Genomic DNA, 20,391 nt, shown 5'->3' with positions numbered 1-20,391 from the left:
AGGAAGATAAAACCATAGTCTGCCTTCCTATGAGAAGGCAGACATCTTCCACATCCACCATTCCCACCAGCAGAGCACAAAGTGGGAGAGATACAAGGTGCAGAAAGAAATGGCCAGTGCCAGCCCAAAGCAGGTGAACACTCTGGGACTCCAGACAGTCAGCTTCACTTGGTCACTGTGCAGCAGTCTCCTCTGAAGGGTAAGACGGAGCTCTGCAGAGGCCTTAGCACTGAGCCTGGCATCAGCACTTTGGGCAACAAACCCCACTGCACCTCAGAGATGCACTGACACCAATGTCAAATGAAAAGCAAAACTAAGCTAAAGCAAGGCGTGTCTAACTTGTTGCTATTTTTACCAGTAAATCTTGCCCTAAAAATATTAGCATGGGGGAGGAGAAAAAAAGAATATTTAGTGGGGTGTCAACTAAAAACTTCTAATCAAATACATACATGTTTTTGGAGGCAAATAAACCACTTTGATGCTACTCCATAGTGAAGTCTGTAACTTAGCATAGAGGATGAGGCAAACAGACTTGCACATTAAGAGAAGAAGTGGGAGATTCAAAATTAGAGATGAAGAAAGCACACACTTGTACTGAACTTTCAAAACAAGTTAGTCCAGTTTAACATTTTTTCTTCCTGAATTGATGTAGCATAAATAAGAACCAATGAACTAATGAAATGCAAAGTTTATCCTGAAGCATGAAAGTATTATAATTGTGCTGTGCTTTGCTAATTTTAGAAGACGAAGAAGAATGACTATACTATAATAAGTTAAATGTAAATACACAAGGCCATCCAATCACCCGTAGTGCATTCAGCCCACATTATTCAATTCTTGTCTGCGTCTCCTCAATTTAGGGCAATAAGAATAGCAAGGAATTCCTCTACAACCTCTGCTTTTCTCAATAAACAAATCTATTCTACTCCAAAGAAAAGTTTTCTAGTCACAATCTCCTTTACTTCAAGGTTGAACTTCTTTCTGCAGATTTCTCCACCTAAGACAGGCAGAAATGTCAGACAGTGCAATAAAGAAGTGTGAAGTCTACCATCTTCACAGTGCTCCAAGGTCCTTGCTAGCTGCACCATCACCTCAGGACTCTAGAAGAAAGACAGATTTTCATCACTAAGGTACCCACACACTGGGCTAATATCAGTATAGACGAAGACTCTGGCTTCTTACGTAACACTGGATGTGTAACATTAACAACTTATATGAACTGGACTGAAAATGAAAATAATGAAAAAAAGAATCCACAAAACTACTGGGAAGTTTCAAACAAGAGAAGATCTTCCCTTCTAGCCATTAGATCTAGATAAAAATCACTATGGGTCATGGCCTCCTGTTACAAAAGCCAGCGTTTTGCACAAACCTTCTTCCAGTCACACAGATTAAGAAGTTCAGATAACTACATGGAAAAAACTGAGATACAAGCCACAAGGTAAGTTATACACAAGTATATGCTTACTGTCTCTGCTTTAAGTCACCCTGAACAACTCTGGATGATCTAGTCTACTCAAACCATGACATGCACATTAGCAAAGCTATCAAAACAGGAAAAAACTCAAGAAACCTCATCATTATGAAGCCACATTTCCTTCTAATCTTTCAGGAGAGCTGGAAGAGCAGAAGGGAAAAAATAACCAGGGAATGTTTTGTTTCAGTGAAGCTGCATTCTTAATCTTATAGAGAAATTTTATTATTGTTTTCATGTTAAAATGAAAATACCAAGGGTTTTTTTACTGTGAGATAAGTAAATGTTAAATATTTCTATTTCATCAAAACAGTTCCCTATAAAAAAAAAGTCATTAAATCAATGGGTTACAACAAAATATTCCAATTAATCTAGATAAAATCTCTAATATGACTCGTTGGAAACTTCAGCGTTCTTGTTTAAGAAACTTGATGTTCTTAGAGGCACATAACTCAAAAGCAGACTTATCTTTTTAACAGTATATGACCAACTTCCAGTAGCTCAAATTAACTGGCTTACTTGAAAAGTTCGTTACTAAGTTTTGCTCAGTATTAAGTCATTAAGCTCAGTCCAAGAGGAAAAGGTAAAAATAAAATAAAAAAAAAAGGTAACCAGAACAATTTTCTTTTAGCCTCAAAAGTGTTAAGCTGAATGACTATTACAATATTTTCAAATTAAATATTTTCAGTGAAAAAAGAGTTGCTGACAGTAGCCATATTGTATGGAATACCAAGGATCTTCCTAAAATGGACTCGATAAACTCACCAAAAACCAAGGCGGCAGTCATCTGGGGTGGGGATGGTCAAAAAAAATCACCTCACTTAATACAAACCATCCATCAATATGAATTATTTTGAATTAAATCCAGAACAAGACAAAAGACCATCAATAAGAAAACCTTCAACTTCTATTTACCTTCCTTAGTAACTCAGGTCCCTCTCTGCACTCCCATTTCCAATTTATTTCTTAAACACGTGAGGATTGTTACAGTATTTTTTTGAGAATGTCTGATTTCCCATAATCTACAAAAAAAGTGATATCACCCTTATGAGGTGTGTCTCAAAAAGCATATAGATTTCATATGCCATTAATGTGTCACAACACAGCAGCATATTTTGTTAATTCTATGTAAGATATTACAGTACATTCACTTAGCTCTGCAGACTTTAACCACACTCACCTAACAAGACAGGCAAGTTTGGCTTATACAATACGTAAACAAGCCTTAGAGCAAACATGCAGTAGAACAAGTTGAAACATTGGTTACATTAGTTAAACCTCATTACACCTGAGTAGCCTCTTCATTTCCAGTTATTCCCATTAAGAACACTGCAGGTTAACAAGATCAGAAAATAGTAAGTCATCATCTTCTCCATCCCCCGATACATGAATACCTTACACAGAGAGATGCAGCAGAACAACTGGGAGAGTGCCCAAGCAGCTTTGAACCACTTCCAGGTTACTTTCACATCCACACGCTGACAGCTCTCTTTTTCCCCTAAGCACAGTCATTGCAAAACTCAAACATACAGGCTTATCCATCTTAACTCCAGCAGCAGCTGCCTTTGATACCTTGAACTACAATAGTATATGCAGGACCTTGGTAAGGTGGATCACCACTTCTTCCTCTTGCACACCAAGAGGCTTGGGTTCCACTTGGCATTTGGGATATGGAGATTACCTTCTATGGAGAGTAACTGATTCTATTTTGTCACATGTCATTTTTAGAGTATTTTTTAAAGACCTGGGAAAACAGAAAAGCAGTAGTCCCAGTGGTCATTGTACAGGTCACTGTACAGTGGTCACTGTAAAGGTATTTCCCAGCTCCAAGTTACTTCAGACATGCCTGTCACCAGCTGGGAAAAGATAGACTTAGTCCAGGGAAGACAAGACAGATACTGTAAGAAACCCTTGAAGACTCCAAAGCTTTCACTCTCTTCAGATGAGGCAATGCATGTGGTAGGTGCTGTTGGCTTCAGGTTTCAGGGTTTTTTAAAATAAATAAATAATAAATAAATAAATGGATAGATAAATAAATAAATAAATAGATTTTATGATTAGAGTAGTGAGCTCATCAAAAGAAAAAAAACCTTCATAGTTTAAACTGCATTCTTTCAGGGGTCAGCTTTCATATTTGTGTTTGCTTTTATATCTCAGTGGAATTTGAATTATGTACACTATTTGAGGCTTTACTGAGGGATGACCACAAAGAAACTTTACAGCTGATACAGAAGACAGCAGCTTATCTTGGCAGCACTCCTAACAGAGCAGAGATAATTCCCATGCTCTCCAGTCTGTATGCTGTCAATTGTTTCTAAGCACAAATTCAAGCCATATCAGCCTTAATAGATCTCCATATGGGCAAAGTCCTAGCTAGAAAGAAATCCATAACTATGCACAGATTAAACTAAAAAAAAGAGCAGTAACACTTGAAGCCTGTAATATGCTTTCCAAGCAAAGAGAGAGATGGTACTGCTTTTCAGTAGAAACCCTCCTGAAAACATTTCTCCACAGTTCCTTCTATTGGTAATGTACAATCTCAGAAAGATCTAAACCAGAAATAAAACAGATAAAATAGTTATTTTGCTCTATAAGCTGTTCATGTCCATTTAGCAGGAGGGATTATAATTATAATTTTTAAACAGGACAAATAAGATTTCCAAATATATTCAATGCTAACATACAACTTGTCTAAAACCAAGTCTCTAGACACAAGAGCATTTCACAAAAATACTCCAGTAAACAGAATAACCTACAAATCCTTCATAAACGTTATAAATTAGCCTCATTTAAGAATGGAATAAAAAAATACTCAACTGATGATAGTTCAAGAGAAAGTTTAATCAGTTCTTACCACACTTAGCACAGAGTTTAAGAACAGAGATAAATATGTCGAGCAGACGGGCAAAAAACCACCAAGATTTAAGTCTCTAATAGAGATACACTGCAGTTATGAAATGCTTTAAATATGACTTTCAACAAGCCTGAATTTCATTAATTCATGAAGAAAATAGTTGTTGCATTCAGATATATACATTTATAAAGCCTGACAACTACCCCCATTCCCCCCATGACACCAGCTATAATTGGTTCAAATCTAAATGCCCATCCAATGGCGAGTGTGGGCCATGTCATCTACATGTTCCTGGAATAAGCAACTCTAGCAATCAAGAGGTAAGTGTTAAGAAAACGTGTGTATATTTTAAAGAAATCGAGAACATGAAATGCAAAGGCAACTTCCAAGGAAACAGAAGTCAGACTTGATTTGGTAATGTAATGATAGCTGTAGACAGAAGACGTATCAGAGAAGAGGCAGCATTTAGGGGCAGAGAGACTGAAGCATGTACCATTGATGTAAAGCTTACTTAAAATAAGTATGGAAAGTCATCCATGGAAAGGTCAATGTCAAAAAGAGTATGGATTAAGAGATATAAGCTAACATAGAAGCTGCAGGTTGCCAAGTGAAAGTGAGACCAAAAGGAAAAGGGAAGGAGAAAAGAGACTATTACCTTTTAGTAGGGACATGAATCAAGTTACCAGAGTAGCAGAGTATAATGTCACAAAGCTAAATACAAGAGCTCAAACGATGATTTACTGATTTTTTCTAAAGTGAACAAAGATGAAGGGGGAAAAATATAAAAAATGAATAAAGTACTGACAAGAATCAGCTAGGAAATGTCACCTGTAGGCTTCTGCAGACATGAGGAAAGACTAAACTAGGCAGAAGCCAAGGACTCCCAAACATAGAGATGCAGCAGTAGACATTCTTCTGGGAATACTCTTGGCTCTGAATTTTGCTCCCACCTACTCTTACAGATGACCTTCTGGGTAGACTGCAAGGCTTATTTATTTACCCAGGTTTTTGCCTGAAGGATACAGGGACAACTGTGAAGATTTTCCTTGTACGAAGGCAGAGAAATAGCTTTTGTTGGCATGTCACTAAGTCACTCAAATTGTTTTAATTATTATATATACCCACCAAGACTTCATGGTAACATCTGAAAAAATATACATTGTGCTTCATTGTATTTAGAATACATACTTAGCTGGACATTGAGGTAAGTTTTACCACACTCAATGAAGATTTGAAAGAGTATGTTGAGCTTCGATAACAATGCTTGATTTTTAATCCAGACCCTAACAAACTTAGAAGCCTCTTTAATTTCATCTTTTTATGTTAAGACATGACTATCAGAGATAAGGTTCAAGAAACAGGTCCTTGTTATCACATACAAGGATTATGCAAAACAAAGTTTCTGAATTATAGTACTGAAACCTTAAAGATTGGTTGGGTTCTGCCTAACCTCGACAATATGCCCTTGGGAAAGGATGTGAAGCTATCCTTGTAAATCAAAACCTACAGTCCTGCAATTGCATCTGCATGTGAGGACCTTTTCCCACAGATGAATAAGGTGTTTGAATGCTACTGGGGAATAATTGCAGTTCAGAGGAACTACGTTTAATGGCCTCAATGAACTTTATTCCAATCAATCTCTTTTTTGCCCACAGAGCCAATAGTTTAGAGATCTGTAAAAAAAAAAAAAAATCAGTGTGGTACGCTGCACTTATTCATGAAAAGCCAAGATTAACACATTGAGTCAACAACTTCTATTTTGAAATAGTTTAATTCTCCAAGGAGATGACTGCTTTCCCCAAATGATGCAGACGTGTCTGCTGCTGTCTGGGCCAATTCAGAGGCTTGTTATTCACTACTCTGTTGATTTCAAAATCAGACTACCCCTTCAAAAGTTGCAGAGACTATGACATCACATTTATGATAACTTATTTCACAATTATGGTGGCTACATCCCTGGACTTTATTTCGTGGGAAAGCATGTTTCTATTATAGTCTCAACCATTTTCTTGGCTTACGTCTGCTTGCAGAATTACAAGTTTTGGTATAAAGCTTAACATGACTTTTTCCATAACACCATAAAGGTGTTTTATAGCAACTTAGGGCTGTGTAGTTCAATTGCCTAGAGAAATATTTGCACTTTTAATTTATACTTACTGGAATTTCACAAGCAACTCTCCAAAGTACAGCTTTACTATCTGCTAAAAATCATACAATCCTCCACCAGATTTCACTTCAACACAACTTGTGTCTTCTTAAAGAAATAATAAGCCCAGCATCCCTTGAGGCATAAAAATTGTCATTGTCTTAGATAAATGACAATAATGCAATCACTGAAATTTAATGCAAGAGTATAATTTAATAACTTCAAGTTAAAATTAAAAGATTTGCACACTAATGTATTTCTTGACTAGAGCTGATAAAACAGTACTGTGGAATACCATAAGGAAACTTAAAATAATGCAAATGATTGAAAAATCGTGTTTCATTTTACTTTGATCAGTGTTATCTTTATTTTAACCAGAAATACTTAATTCTGTAAGCTTAAATTAAAAGGCAATAGCAGACAGGTCCTGTAATTATAGTATTACAGGATCAAACCCTTACATTTTTGCCTCTGATTCAGCAAAACTTTCACCATACAGTGTACAAAAGACACAAAACTATTTTCTATGTTATTTCATATAGCATTTATTTAATTAATTACTATTTAGCTTCATGAATTCCAAAATGCACATAACAAATACATAAAATAAAAATATTTTTATACAGTTGTTTCCACATAAAGTTCCCATATTGTACAGTGTATTAAGAAACAGGTTACCATCATTGTAGACTACAGCATATTATAAACAGGACATTGGTCTCTATCATAACTTCTTTCTTTCCAATTCCATAGCATTGCTCATTACCCAAATGGCATCCCCAAGAAAATTACTCCAAATTCGGAAAACTCAACCCCAACCACACAGATCAGTAACTCCTCCCACTATTGCAGAAAGAAATGTAAATTCAACATAAACAGGCAATGACAACAGAAAGGATATCTGTTCATAACTTCTATGATGAGCCATGAGGTCCAAAATCTCTCAAACTTCTCTGAGAAATTCCGTCCTTTCCTTTACTGACCAGATGAGAACAAATGGCACAAGGGAAAACCCCGTGCCCTTGTGCATATGCAACCTCAGCCAGGAGAAACTGGAACATGAGACATTCCTGTGGCATGTAGCAGCAGGGTTCTTTTGCTTCAGCTGTCTTTTCTGTAGTTGGTATTAAACTAGGCTACAGTAATATTCTGTTGCTTTGTTTTACTGGCTCAGCCTGCCAATTATTATTTTTTTTTAAAATTATCTGCATGGAGAATAACCTTCCCATGCTATACATACCACAGCCAAAAATCAAGGTAGAGTTGTAACTGTTGAGAAGGAGGCATTCGTCTCTTTTACAAGAAAGCACAATTAAGAAGTCAATATAACATTCAGAGTGTTCTTAACTCAAAGTCCATCCTACATTTATTTGACTTATTCTCACCTTCTTCTCATATTAGCAGAGGGAATCAGAGCGAGCAGTGAGGATGTGCAGACAGATGGGAAGGTATAAATGGAAAGTTGCCAGAACTAGGACAGGATCTTTCCTTCTCTGCATCCTTCTGGAGTCACAGTCAAGTCAAAAAGAAAGGATTTTCAAAGCTTAAAAATAAGACTACTAAGACAAAAAGTGAGGACAACACATTCATATCTTTCTGCCTTTTTTTTTAAAAAAAAAAGAGGTCCAGAAGGCAGATGGAAATGGACTGCGTGTCCCGAAGCACCTTGTGTTACCTTCTTGCTTGCACAGAAAGAACGAAAAAAAAAACAGGCAAAGCCCCAACATTAGACTGGACAGTGCTTGTCACAAGTAACTGGTTATACAGCAAATGCTCTATTTCAAGTGTACATTCATGCAAGGTATGACACAGTGAAGAGGTAACACCAATAGCAGGAAAACTTGAGGCAATCTAGTTGCTATTATTACTAACTCCAGAAGCTTGTAATCCACTGTTTATACTGTTTTTATGATCTGCTACCATTCACCTGCTTGTCCTGATCTACCAAGCAGCTACATCAGTTTAGAAGATTGGAGAGACAAGGAAATCAGTTGGCCACAGCAGCATGCAGTAGGCAGCTTATCCAAATTGTACTCAAGTGAATTAGCTTCCCAAGCATCTTGCCAGAGGGACACCCCCCAACCTCCATAAATACAATTTCAATGTTTGGAGAGGTGCCAAGGAGTATAATATTTGTTTACTGTGGGGAGGAAGAGCTACCTATGATTCAGACATTAGGAAGTGACAGGAAGGACTAAACTATGCAATTCAAAAGTAGGAAAATAAACACAAAATATCTGCAACGAGAGAAAAGACAGCAAGGAGGGAAGGACACAATAGACTGAAGTTCTGGATCATCTCTCTCACTTGTGCTGAGCTGAAGTGATCAACACAGCAGAAGGCTCCTGTAGGATTTCTTCACCTTTTAACTCCCATCCTAGAGCCCCTAGCCAGGGACTTTCCTCCTTAGCACTGAGTAAGAAACATCTGTCCAGCTCAGTCTCCCAGTTGGAAAAGACAGATCATGGTCTTCCTTATTCCTTATTTTGTCTAACCAGACAGAGATTTCATAGAGGAGCACACCATCTACCCTCCCTCTAAAAAAACAGCTACCAGAAGCAAAGAATCAAAAGGCAAACAGAAAGAAGGCTCATTTTCCAGCCAGCTAAGGGACGTAAGAACATATTTCAGCTCTGTCAGATGCTGGCTGCAGAGATTGATGGGAAAACCTCTTCCCGTAAGCAGAAAGCAGAAGCAGCACTCCGATGGGAACAGCAACAGCCTTCCCAGCAGTTGTTGGAAGCAACTGAGCATCTCAGCAGCATTGCTTACGACTTTGTACCTCCCCTTCACAGTTTGTTAGATCGACTCTCAGCAGCACATATCTAACAGAAGTTTTAAGTTTGTTCAACTGCAGTAAAGGTTTGTGTAATTTACATGCCCATTCCACCAAGGCTAAAACAGCAAACAAGATTTGAGTCACAGTCTGTTATGGCAGCACTGTAAGAAAATGCCATCAAAGAATACTTATCAAATTTATGTAATTATGATGCTGCCTCCCTTATGTAATCAATAAAAAATTTTCCTCACACTTTATAAATCAGACAATAAATTCCTACTTTTTTTTTTTTTTTCCTAGAGCTGCAGAGATTCACAGACAAAGTCATCACTTCAAGGAAAAATGCCAGAGTGGGTGCACTGAAGCACACACCATAGCAGAAAACTCTGGTGTTACTTGTCCTGGGACAAAATTACCCTGGAATGGAACCAGGGTTAACTATCCCAATCTACACTAATGAGTCACTTGAATGTCACTCTTCACTTGACATCTTCCTCCTGCCCCATTTCTCCCTTCTCCTCCCAAAAACTCCAGAAATAAAGAAAAAAAAGAAGAAGGTTTTATCTTAGTAAAGACTGACTCCTGATTGCACAGATCTGTGTTCTGACTCCCAACAGACCTTCAGTTGTGAAGAGTAACTTATTTTTCATAGTGCTGCAAAGCTTATGCAATTAAACTTACTTTGTGCACACAGACAACTGAATTAGATAGGTCATAACTAAGAGCGTGACATGACCTCAGTTTTGAGCTTTAAGGGCATTATTTCACACTGAGTAACAAGTCATTAAACTGCAAAATTTATCCACCTAGCATGATGCAAATAATTTCAGCAATAATTATGTAGAAACAGTAAATGGGAACACATAAGAACATGCAAGATTCAGGAAGAAATGCTTACTGTTTTACCTTATACCTACTCTTGAACTTCTTAAAATTATTTTCCTTAGCAACTGGAAAGGATTTTTTTTATTTTGCCATCCTCTCTCTCAGCAGTTCTTGAGAAAAAGAACACAGCACCAACTCTTACAATAACCATTAGGAGCAGCAGATGAATTATCCCCATCATCTCTTCCTTAACATCTTCCTTACCTTTCAGCGTTTGCTGGGAAGGGATAGACTTGCTGTCAGTATTTCACTGCATTTTTAAGAATTTTTAAAAACCCATATAGATATTTGTGAAATTCGCAACTATTTGATAGATTCTGCATGCAAACTTTAGAGTTCATCAACAGTAACAATTGCTCACATGCTCTACATTGTTTGGTCGCAAAAAGCTGTTCTTCTGCAACATCTATCCTCCTCTGCATGATCTTAAAGCCAGGCACAGCTTTTCTGCTACATCTGATCCTGTTTAAGAATCTACATGGAAACAAAAACGTCAGAAAACTTTAAAGGAAACATGCATTAAGTGTGAATGGGAACATTAGTTTAGCACATTACATGACTCAGTGCAGTTATTCTTCATACAAAGGGAAAATGACAAACTGACATTATTTGCAGAATTGCTGCTTTTTTATAAACAGGTATAATTTAATATTGAAACTTAAAATCTATCTGGTATTCTTAGTTTGTTGACCCTTTTAATAACTCTCCCAAATGGACAATCTTGTGTTGATTGCATCAAAGGTCCATTTGAAGGCAGGGGTATTAACCATGTTTGAATAGCTTCCTGAATTCGTATGCAATATCTTAAATCTAATCCTGTGAATTCCTACAGTCAGCAACAAACATCTACAGAAGGTTTATTTTTTTTTAAAGTGCAAGCCTCAGAGAATACAGAAAAATAAATCAAAGCTGTTTTATTTTTCTGTTCTCTTACTTTCCCCCCCCCCCCCCCTTTTCTTTTGAGGCAGAAATATTGAAGAGCCTGGAGGTAACAGAGAGAAGAACGTGCTGGCCCACACCAGTGAAACCCATCGCATTCCTCCCGGGGTGGAGACTGGCTTACCCCAGAGGAAGGCAGGCAGCAGATCTGCCATCACCCTGCCCCAAGGCTGGCTGTGCTGGAAAGTGGGTGGGGAAGCAGATTGAGCTTGTGACAGCCACTATCTCCCCTGCCAATGAGGGGTTTATCTGGCCTTATAAAGCAGGAGGACCAGCTAGCCTGTTGGAAAACTCTTATGTGGGAACGAGGTGAAGAGACAAGGTTGCTTTTCTCCTAGTAGGCAACATCATCCCCATATGCTGTCGCCATCCCCAGCCATCAGGTACAGTCACTGGCCTTGCCTTTACATAGCTCCACATTCAGGTTCCTCATTTGAGCTAGTCAGCATGTGGCAGAATTTAAAAAACCCAAAACTCCTCTTTATTAAAAGCAGAGAAGGCAAAGCTTTCTTCATGCCTCCTAGAAATTTGCAGAGAAATGAACCAGCCCAGCTCCCAAAAAACATTTTTGTAATAAATAAAGAAAATTTTAAAATCACTGCACCAATAAATTGCTGTACAAAGTAACAATAGGCAAAATCTTTTCATTTAATTTAGACATGGGGTCTAAACTCAGCTGTCCAGAAGAGACAAGCTAGTATACTAAATTTGACACAGACTCTTAGCATAAGTATCACCTCTTTTTCAGTGTATGTTTTTATATACGGAATTATATTAATGTGCAGATGTTATGTATATTAGTACACCAGCCATATGAATATAATTGCCTGACATTTTTAATTACACAGTGTCCTATCACCAGTTCCAAAAGTGACAACTACCATGCTGTCATTTACTGGAAAACCTGCTGTTTACATGAAAAAAAAAAAGAAAACAAAAGAAAGAAAAATGTGTCACTATAACCTCAGGGAGTTAGTCTTGAAGTTGTAATTTTGGTGCATAAAACACAAATATATTCCTTCTCCACAGTTCAATGGTAAATTCAGTCTCTTTGATATCACAGAAAAGTACCTTACACACATTTCCCTACTGCATACTGCTAAGGAGATAGTCAGATACTACATGACAAGATTTGGTTTTTTTACAACTAAAAGCAGATTGACATGTTCCAAGAGCTCCAAAGTTAATCATGGGAAACAAAACTTTTGTCAATAGCTGGAAGCAAGACCAACACAAGTAGAAAAAAAAAAAAAGAGACTACATAGCCTTTTACTGGAAACCGGGGTTTTGATTTTTTTTTAAAAAAAAGAGCTCAAAAATTAAAGTAGCATATTGCACTGAGTAGTATTCACAAAGCTAACACTATTTCTACAACTATGAACACTTTTCCTAAAGTAAACAAGCCAGAGTATTCATAAAAGAGGAACTGCAAAAGCCCGATCAAGAGTTGGTAAAGGAGGAATTGAGAATAAATATTATCTTTTTTGGTCCAGAGATGGCAAAGTTCTGTGTCCAATCCAAAAAAAAAAAAAAAAAAAGAGAAGAAAGCAGTACTACCTTGGAAATATGTATTTATCCACAAAAGGTGCTGAATTCACATAATCGTCCCTAAAACAGCAGCAAAATACACTGGACTAGTAATACTCACCTGTACTCAACACACACCTGCCTTGACAAGATTATCCCTTTCTGTCTGATCTTTCTGCCTGCCTTGCTCAAGTAATTTGCATGACATAAGGTCTGTAGCTCCTAATGAAACTCTGCAATTACATTGCAACAGTTGAAATTGCTTCTATTGGCAATAAAATGATTAGTCATTGAAACAAATAAAATGTTAAGGTCATTTTTGAAAAAGTCTCAAAAAGTCTATCACTGAAGCACTACACTAAGTTCATTTGTTCTATATCAAAATACAAAAATAGCAGCTCTCCAGTTGTACTCCTTGATTTAAGAAAATATTTAACCGAATATAGTTTGGTGGTATCTATTTTTCAATCAGAAAGATATGATAGCAAGATTAAAGATGTATGGGATACTTAAACCAGAGCAACCTACAACACACAAAAAAATTCTCTCCCTTAAAATCATTACATTTTGAATCACTGATGTTCCTTTCACTTTTTGCCAAGACTTTTGTCAATGTTGTGAGACATATTTAATGAGAAATAAATGTGTTCTAGATGTCTGTAAAAGATTACATTCGGTTCCAACAATCTGATCCAAAAGCCATATCAAAAAAAGACAAAAAAAATCCATGCCTCAGAAGTGTCCAAATGATCATTTCAAGACTTGTAAAACTTCAAAGGAGAGAAAAGGACACTGGAAACAGTTTTCTAGCTGTCACTTCCCACTCTTTCTCAAGAAGGGATTGTCAAATGCCAAAAAAGATAAATGAAAAAGAAAATATTATCTCTCATCTCAAAGAATTAATGTGGTCAACCAGCCATCTCCAGACTGATGTTCATTTTGAAAGTTGAAGCCTATACTTTTTCTTCTTTTTTAAAGGTAAACTGCTCAACAAAAACATTATTTTCTCAATAAAACCAATTCATATTTCACACAGCTGCTTTGAGTTTTACAACTGACTAAAACAGACATGAAAAATAAGGTTATTCGCATATAATTGTAATTTAAATTCATGGTATTTCGTTATTTCCTCTGGTTAGTACAGATGTTGCTTATACTGAATGTTCAATGCTGTAAGACCTGGTGCCTACACGGAGGAGCAGCCACTATGCAGCATCAGGAAAGCAGGAGGCATTAATTTGCCTCTTGACTTCCTTCCCTTGGCTCCCTGTTAGTTCTTCACAGACTTGTAACCTGCTATAACTAGTTACAACAAATCCCACTAACACACCTATCAGAAGTGAAAGAGTATCCACAAGATGTTATACATCCAATTGAGAATTATCTTGAAACCACAGGGAGCCAAAATTTGACTATCTATCCGCTATTACAGTCCTAAAGTAGGGGTTACTATTTAATGGCTGTTAAGGAAAAAGTTCATATCAAGAAATATCTCTGTAATATCTGGCTCATTTAATATGCCCAGTAGTTCACCTGAACTTCACGAGAAACTGGACAATTTTTGTTACTCGAGTTTCCAGCTTTCCTACGTGCACCACGAAAAAGAGCATCCAAGCTCACAAACACTTAAATTAAGAGTGTACACCCATGTAGTATATGCTACATGAAAATTAGAGCAACTAGTAGAACATACTTGTCTTACTTATTGTATGTATGTTAGACTTCTTAATCTGTTTTATACACCGTTGCCTGCCCTCGCCCTCTGAAATCAGTTAATTCAGAACATACACGGTAGGTCAATGACCAACAGTGCTGTGGCTTTGGCAGTCAAGTCAACACCAGCTGCTAATGTCCTGTCAAAGATGATAAATACTTATACAATCAGTTCCATGCACCTCAACCGAGACCTATGTCCAAAGAGCAAGCTTAGGAAGTAGGTATACACTCAAAGTCACACCTGAGATTGTTTCAGCATCTTCAGTTGGCTCAGAAAACAACACGACTTCTTTTCATCATCAATAAAAGCATTACATTTAGTCATGCTTTCAAATTCATAGTTTAGTGTTTACTATCCCAAGTTTAAAAATATCAAAAGTCAAAATACTGGTTCCCAAACAGTGCATAGGAGAAGGGAAGGAACAGACTTCCTTCCAGAAGGAAAGGTTTCTGCACAAGCATCGATTCCTGCAACATCTTCAGAAACTCCTGGAGGAGCATAAGCACAATCAAGTCTAGAATATGAAGACATTACATAATATTACTTGATTACACTCATTTATCTTGAGCTAACTCAACTAGGTTCACAGGGACAGCACTGAATAATGTCAAACAAGCTCCTCTTGGTTTTGAGGTTTTTTGTTTCTGTAAACCAAATGGCTTCTTCAATTTGCTCACGATGCTGATGCAAGATCCCAAAAAAAAAAAAAAAGCTTTAACATGAACAGGTTGCTTCCAGAAAAAGGGCTTTTGTCAGGCTCTGCGGCTTTTACCAGATTACAACTATTCTGCTGAATAAAACATTTCTTAACACCATTACATATCTTAGCACGCTTAAGTATTACTCAAGACAGAAGAGGCACCTATGTGATTAGTGCCAAAGATCAACTGCCAAACAAAAGCACAGTAAAACATTCCACTTCTTTTACTTTCGTACCTTTAACACTGTTTGAGCCTATAGTCCAAGTCTCAATAACTAGTTTAACAATCTGGCACTTCTTTAGTCACTGTCTACAGCTGAAAACGTTAGAATATGCAAGATGATGCTACACGTAGTCTTGTCAGAATGATATCAGTGCTCCTTATGTCTTGGGGAGATCAAGCCTATTTGTCATTTTTAAACTCTTTGGGTTTAAATAATTAAATGCAAAATAAATATGAACAGTAAAATAGCCACAGGATTTTTAGTAATACATCAAAACAAAGGTTTCCTACTTCTAAAGCCATCTTATGAACTCCCCTAAGTACAGGTAAGTCTATCAGAAAGATATGAACCAACTCACACAAAACAGTGTTTTCTCCTCTTCCAATATAGTTTACGTGAGATGCTTTTGATGAAGTTTTACTTTTTATCAAATAAAATGTATTTCACTCTAAGTGGGACACAGTAGAATAGTCATTATATTACACCAGTAGACTTTTGACAAACCAATTTCATAAATCCTTATTTTAAGCACATCCATGTGTCAAGCTGAGCCCTAGCCAACCCCCAGATGAAAACACAGTGGTTCTAGGACAGCATTTAGAAGACTTTTCCCATCCTCTCAAGTTTTTCTCTCTTGCTTTAACAAGGACAGCTGTGTTCAAATATCTGGTGGTTTCTTAGCATAATGGAGTAAAGAAAATCCTCTACGTTGCTACCACAGAGAAGCAGCTATTTTAACTGGCACGCGCACAGCAGAACTGCAGCACAGCAGAAAAAACATGAAGCCAAGGTTTACTATCACTTTTTAAAGGACAGATGGGGAGGAAGAACCTTTTCAAATCTTTAAGGGGATTACAGTGAAAAAAGTATAGTAGGTTAAGGTGAGGACATAAACATTTGCAAAGTTGAAGGCAACAGAATGAGTTAAGAAAATGACACAGAGGGTAGCAGAAGCTGTGAAATTTAGCAGTCCTCCATCCCTGTGCACAAACAAGTTACAGCACAGGTTGTAAAGAACTGTGCAGGACTGAGCTGCAGATCCCTTCCCCCGCTCATCTACTACATCCATGTCCTCATCTGGGACTCTCAGCTGACACCAAAAGTTACTTGTCTTTTCCTGAGATCTGCTGCTGGAAATTATCAGTCTGGTTCTGCAAACAAATCATTCTCAATAGCAGCTCAACAGAAGCAACAACAGGTGCCAGTGGTTATCAGAAAGTTACTTCTGTACCAAAAATGTATGAATGAGACATTAAACCAAGATTCTTTTTTAAAGGGAGAGGAAGGAAGGAAGGAAGGAAGGAAGGAAGGAAGGAAGGAAGGAAGGAAGGAAGGAAGGAAGGAAGGAAGGAAGGAAGGAAGGAAGGAAGGAAGGAAGGAAGGAAGGAAGGAAGGAAGGAAGGAAGGAAGGAAGGAAGGAAGGAAGGAAGGAAGGAAGGAAGGAAGGAAGGAATTCAAGGCATTAAGACATATATTCAAGAAAATCTGATATTTCCACCTGCAGAACAGGGTTGGTTGAGTTTTTTTTCTTTTTTTAGCTTCAATATGATTGTAAGCTAGCTTTAATACCACATCCAACTGTTTCAAACTAAAAACTGAAGTCCCTGTGAAACATATGTCTATGTACTAGCTTCAAAGTGCTCCTTTTCACCCCTCCTAAGAACTGAAACCACATTTAACTGCAATTTCAGACTTTTTATCTCCCTTCCCAGATGGTAACCTGGTTTTGTCCCAACACTTGCATGCAAAAACTAACAAAGCGTGAAGTTACAATTTTCCATATATATATGTGAAAAGTATGTGTTGCAGAAAAGTAGTTTCCTATTGAGATCACTTTCCCATCTTTTCATCTGGTGCAGCCTCTTGAAATATCACTAGCATAAAATACAGCTTTAAAAAAAACAGCTCTGCTGTGCCTTTGCCTAAGTATAGAATTACAGAGAGCATAAGCCAAGATTTCCATCAAGGCACTCAGTTAAAGTTCATCGTCTCGAGTACGTCAACTTTTTGTTTGCTTGAAGATGGCGATCATGATGCCAAGGTCACTTTTAGGTCTTTGAAGTGAGCGTGAACCTTTAACCTACAGCTTAGCAGGCACTACAGACAAGCAGGAGGAATTCTGCTTTAAATACTTTCAATGGTACCTTTCTTCTATACAAGCAGAAAACAGTCTAAAACAACAGGTAATATTTAAACTTAGGACCTTACAGCCTACAGTGCCTGCAAATGCTAAACCAAGTTGTGCTCATTTAAGGATGCCTCACTATCACTCACATAACTGCCTCCTCAAAAGCAGATCTCCCTTTCAAGTGAAAATTAAGGAATGACCTCTTTAGGACAGGGAGCCACTTGACCAACAATGTTGTCAGGGTTTTCCCCTCAAAGGTTCTGATGTTATTCCAGTATAGCAGTGGAGCTATAAATACAGTGAAAGGGCAGTTACATGCAAAAAAACCTGGCATATTTAGGGGCTGCTTTATGGTATTGATTCAGGAGGGCTAATCTCTTGCTTACAACTCTGTCCACTAACAGCAAAAGCGTACATGATTTTAGAGTTTAGGCAGGAAGTTTATTCAAACTTTTAACACACTGATACTGCTTTTAATTCCTAAACACCGGTAAAGCTTCATTTGTGGACATACACTACACATGGAGAACAGGCCAAAAAGAAGTCCAAGTCCAATTCCACAGCTCTCTCATGACCCATCAGGGTGTGCTCTTTGCAAGTCTGATCTTCTGTCCTTTGCACAAACAGGATTTTTGCAACTGAGAACCAAAGAATGGGCTACCCCAAATGTTACTCTTTAATTTAAAGAAAGTCTCATTTCAACAATTTCCTGGTATTTAAAAAGTTATCCAGAACAGCAACAGTTCTTTGAGAAGTGATTGTTAATTGCTAACAGATGAAAATAACATGGTTGGACTCACATTCACAGATTTCTCAAACGATTCTGAATGTTTGGCTACTTAAAAAAATATGCAACACAACAAATCACCGATAATTGCAAAGGCCATTTCTATTTTGATACCACTTAACTGGCTAAACGACAGTTAAAAGAAGGAAAGGCCCAACACAGATGCCGTGAAGCAAGACGGGTGCCAATGGAAAAGGGCTCAGCAGGGATGACTCCTGGCATCACCCATTCCTCCTACGTGACTTGACAGCCTCTCCACCAGCACCGGGGAGCTCCAGCGCCCAGCAGCCCCTCTGCTGCCCTGTCACGAAAACTGCCCGCTCAGCAAACGCGCTCCATTTTCCTGCGAACTCGGTGTCAGCTCCGCTACAGCCTCTGCTAACGTATTAACTTCTGAGCAACACCAGGCTGAACTTCAAGGGAGAAAAAAAAGGCACTTTTCTTGCAACTCCCTCCTCCACTCCTCCCACCCCCCGCTTTTTCCCGATGTAGAGGGCTCTAGTCCCAAGGGCAAAGCTCCCCCCGCCTCCGGCCCCAGCGGGGAGGGCTCCCGGGGCATCCCCGTCTCCGGGCCAACAGCTCAGGCTGCGGTCCCGCCGGGAGCGGCTCTGGGCGTTACAGGGAGCCCCCTGCCCGACCTTCTGTCAGGCACCACCACCGGGACGGCAAGTGTTTACGTTTAAAAATACAGATATATATATATATATATATATTCCAAGCCTGGATCTAAAGGGAAGACGGAAAAAACTCCGCCCCCTTCCCTCTCGCGACTCACTCAGAAAGGCGATAAAAGCAGGGCAGAAATATCTGACGGCTCGGCGCCCCTTTTTTATGAAGGCGATTAAAAAAAATGGTAAAAGAGGAAAAAAAAAAAAAGGAGGAGGGAAGTGGGGTGAGGGAAAAGGGAAGAAAATGAAAAGGGTCGGGAAGCCCCGCGGGATGTACCAGACAGCAGTCCTGGCTGAAACGGGGAGGCGGCCGAGAGGGCAGCTCGTCCGCCGCGCCGCCGCCGGGCCCGGCCGGGAGGGACCGCGCGGGGAGGCCGGGCCGGGCGCGAGGCGAGCGAGGAGCTCCGCCGCGGGAAAGGCGCGGAAGGGAGGGGGAGCGCGGACCGCCAGTGGGAGCGGACACTCACGTAGCGTTTCAACTTCTTCTCCGGTGGGGACTTTCGGAGCCAGCCCGAGCAGACCACCTCCCCGCCGCTCATGGCTGGGCCGCCTGCCCGCTGGGGCAGTCCTTCTTCTTCTTCTCCGGCAGCAGTAGCAGCGGTGCCCGGGCTGGGCCGGGCCGAGGGAGCCCCGCTCCGGCCTCCCGGGTCTGCGGGGCGAGGGAAGGGGAGGGACGGGGGAGCCGTGTGTGTGTCTCTGTCTCTCACGCACAACAACAAGCAGGAGCGGAGAGCGGGGCTGAGGTGGGAGGCTCCCCCCTTCCTCCTCCTCGCTGCCGCCGAGTCACACGAACATCGGGAAAGACGACAGGGGCGGCCGCCGCCCCGCCGCAACTTCGGCTCCGGCGTCCCAGGGCAGGATCCAGCCGCCGCCCCGCGTCGGTGGCACCGCCCCCCCTGCCGCCGAGACCCTCCCGCCGGGGAAGGGCCGCGGGGGGCTTCTCCTCCCCTCTCCTCGCCGGGCCGAGCTCAGCGCCGGACGCTACGGCTCCCTGGGCTCCCTCCTTCCCCTTCCTCCTCCCCCTGCTCCGGGAGGAGGGGATCGGTCAGCGCTCCTGCCTCCTTCGCCTTCACCTCCGGAGGGAGCGGCGGGGCGAGGGGGTGGCCGCGGCTGCCTCTAGCACTGGGGCTGGGTCTTCTCCCTCCCGCCGAGCGTGGGAGGAGTTTGCCCTGGTATTCGCGGCGTCGTGTGTCCCCCGCCGTCCCACCCCCATCCCACTTTTCCCCACAGCTCCGGCCGCCCAACGGCGGCACCTCCCCGCCCCGCCCCCAGCGCCGGTCCCCGCGCCGCCCCGAGCGGAGGAGCCACGGCGCGGCGACGATTCCCCCCGAAACTCCGCCAGAGCCTTTTCAAACAACAAGGGCCGGGAGGGAGAGGGGAGGAGACGGCGGCTCCCAGAGGGATCTTGGGAGCTGTAGTCGGCGGGCGGCGGCGGCCGGCGGGGACTGCGGCGGCGCGGCCCTGAGCGGGGCACTCGGGGAACGGGCTCGGCGCTTTGCCGGCGGAAGGGAAAAGGGGCCGAGGGACGGACCCTGGACGGGGCTGGTGTCTTTTGGGTTCTGA

The 20,391-nt window shown here is 40.5% G+C and overlaps 1 protein-coding gene across 3 annotated transcripts in view; it reads right to left on the bottom strand.

Annotated features, from left to right (window-relative positions):
* GAB1 (GRB2 associated binding protein 1) overlaps nucleotides 1-20,052 on the bottom strand; it is a 102,813-nt gene extending 82,761 nt beyond the window's left edge. For all 3 annotated transcript variants that reach the window (XM_061993947.1, XM_061993948.1, XM_061993949.1), the window contains exon 1: nucleotides 19,296-20,052. In XM_061993947.1, the coding sequence (XP_061849931.1) occupies nucleotides 19,296-19,367 (72 nt within the window). In that variant the 5' untranslated portion in view covers nucleotides 19,368-20,052. The remainder of the gene's footprint in view (nucleotides 1-19,295) is intronic.
* Nucleotides 20,053-20,391: the final 339 nt, after the last annotated feature.

This window comes from Colius striatus, chromosome 3 (genome assembly GCF_028858725.1).
Source record: "Colius striatus isolate bColStr4 chromosome 3, bColStr4.1.hap1, whole genome shotgun sequence".
NCBI lineage: Eukaryota > Metazoa > Chordata > Aves > Coliiformes > Coliidae > Colius > Colius striatus.
This window is presented reverse-complemented; position numbering and strand designations above follow the sequence as displayed.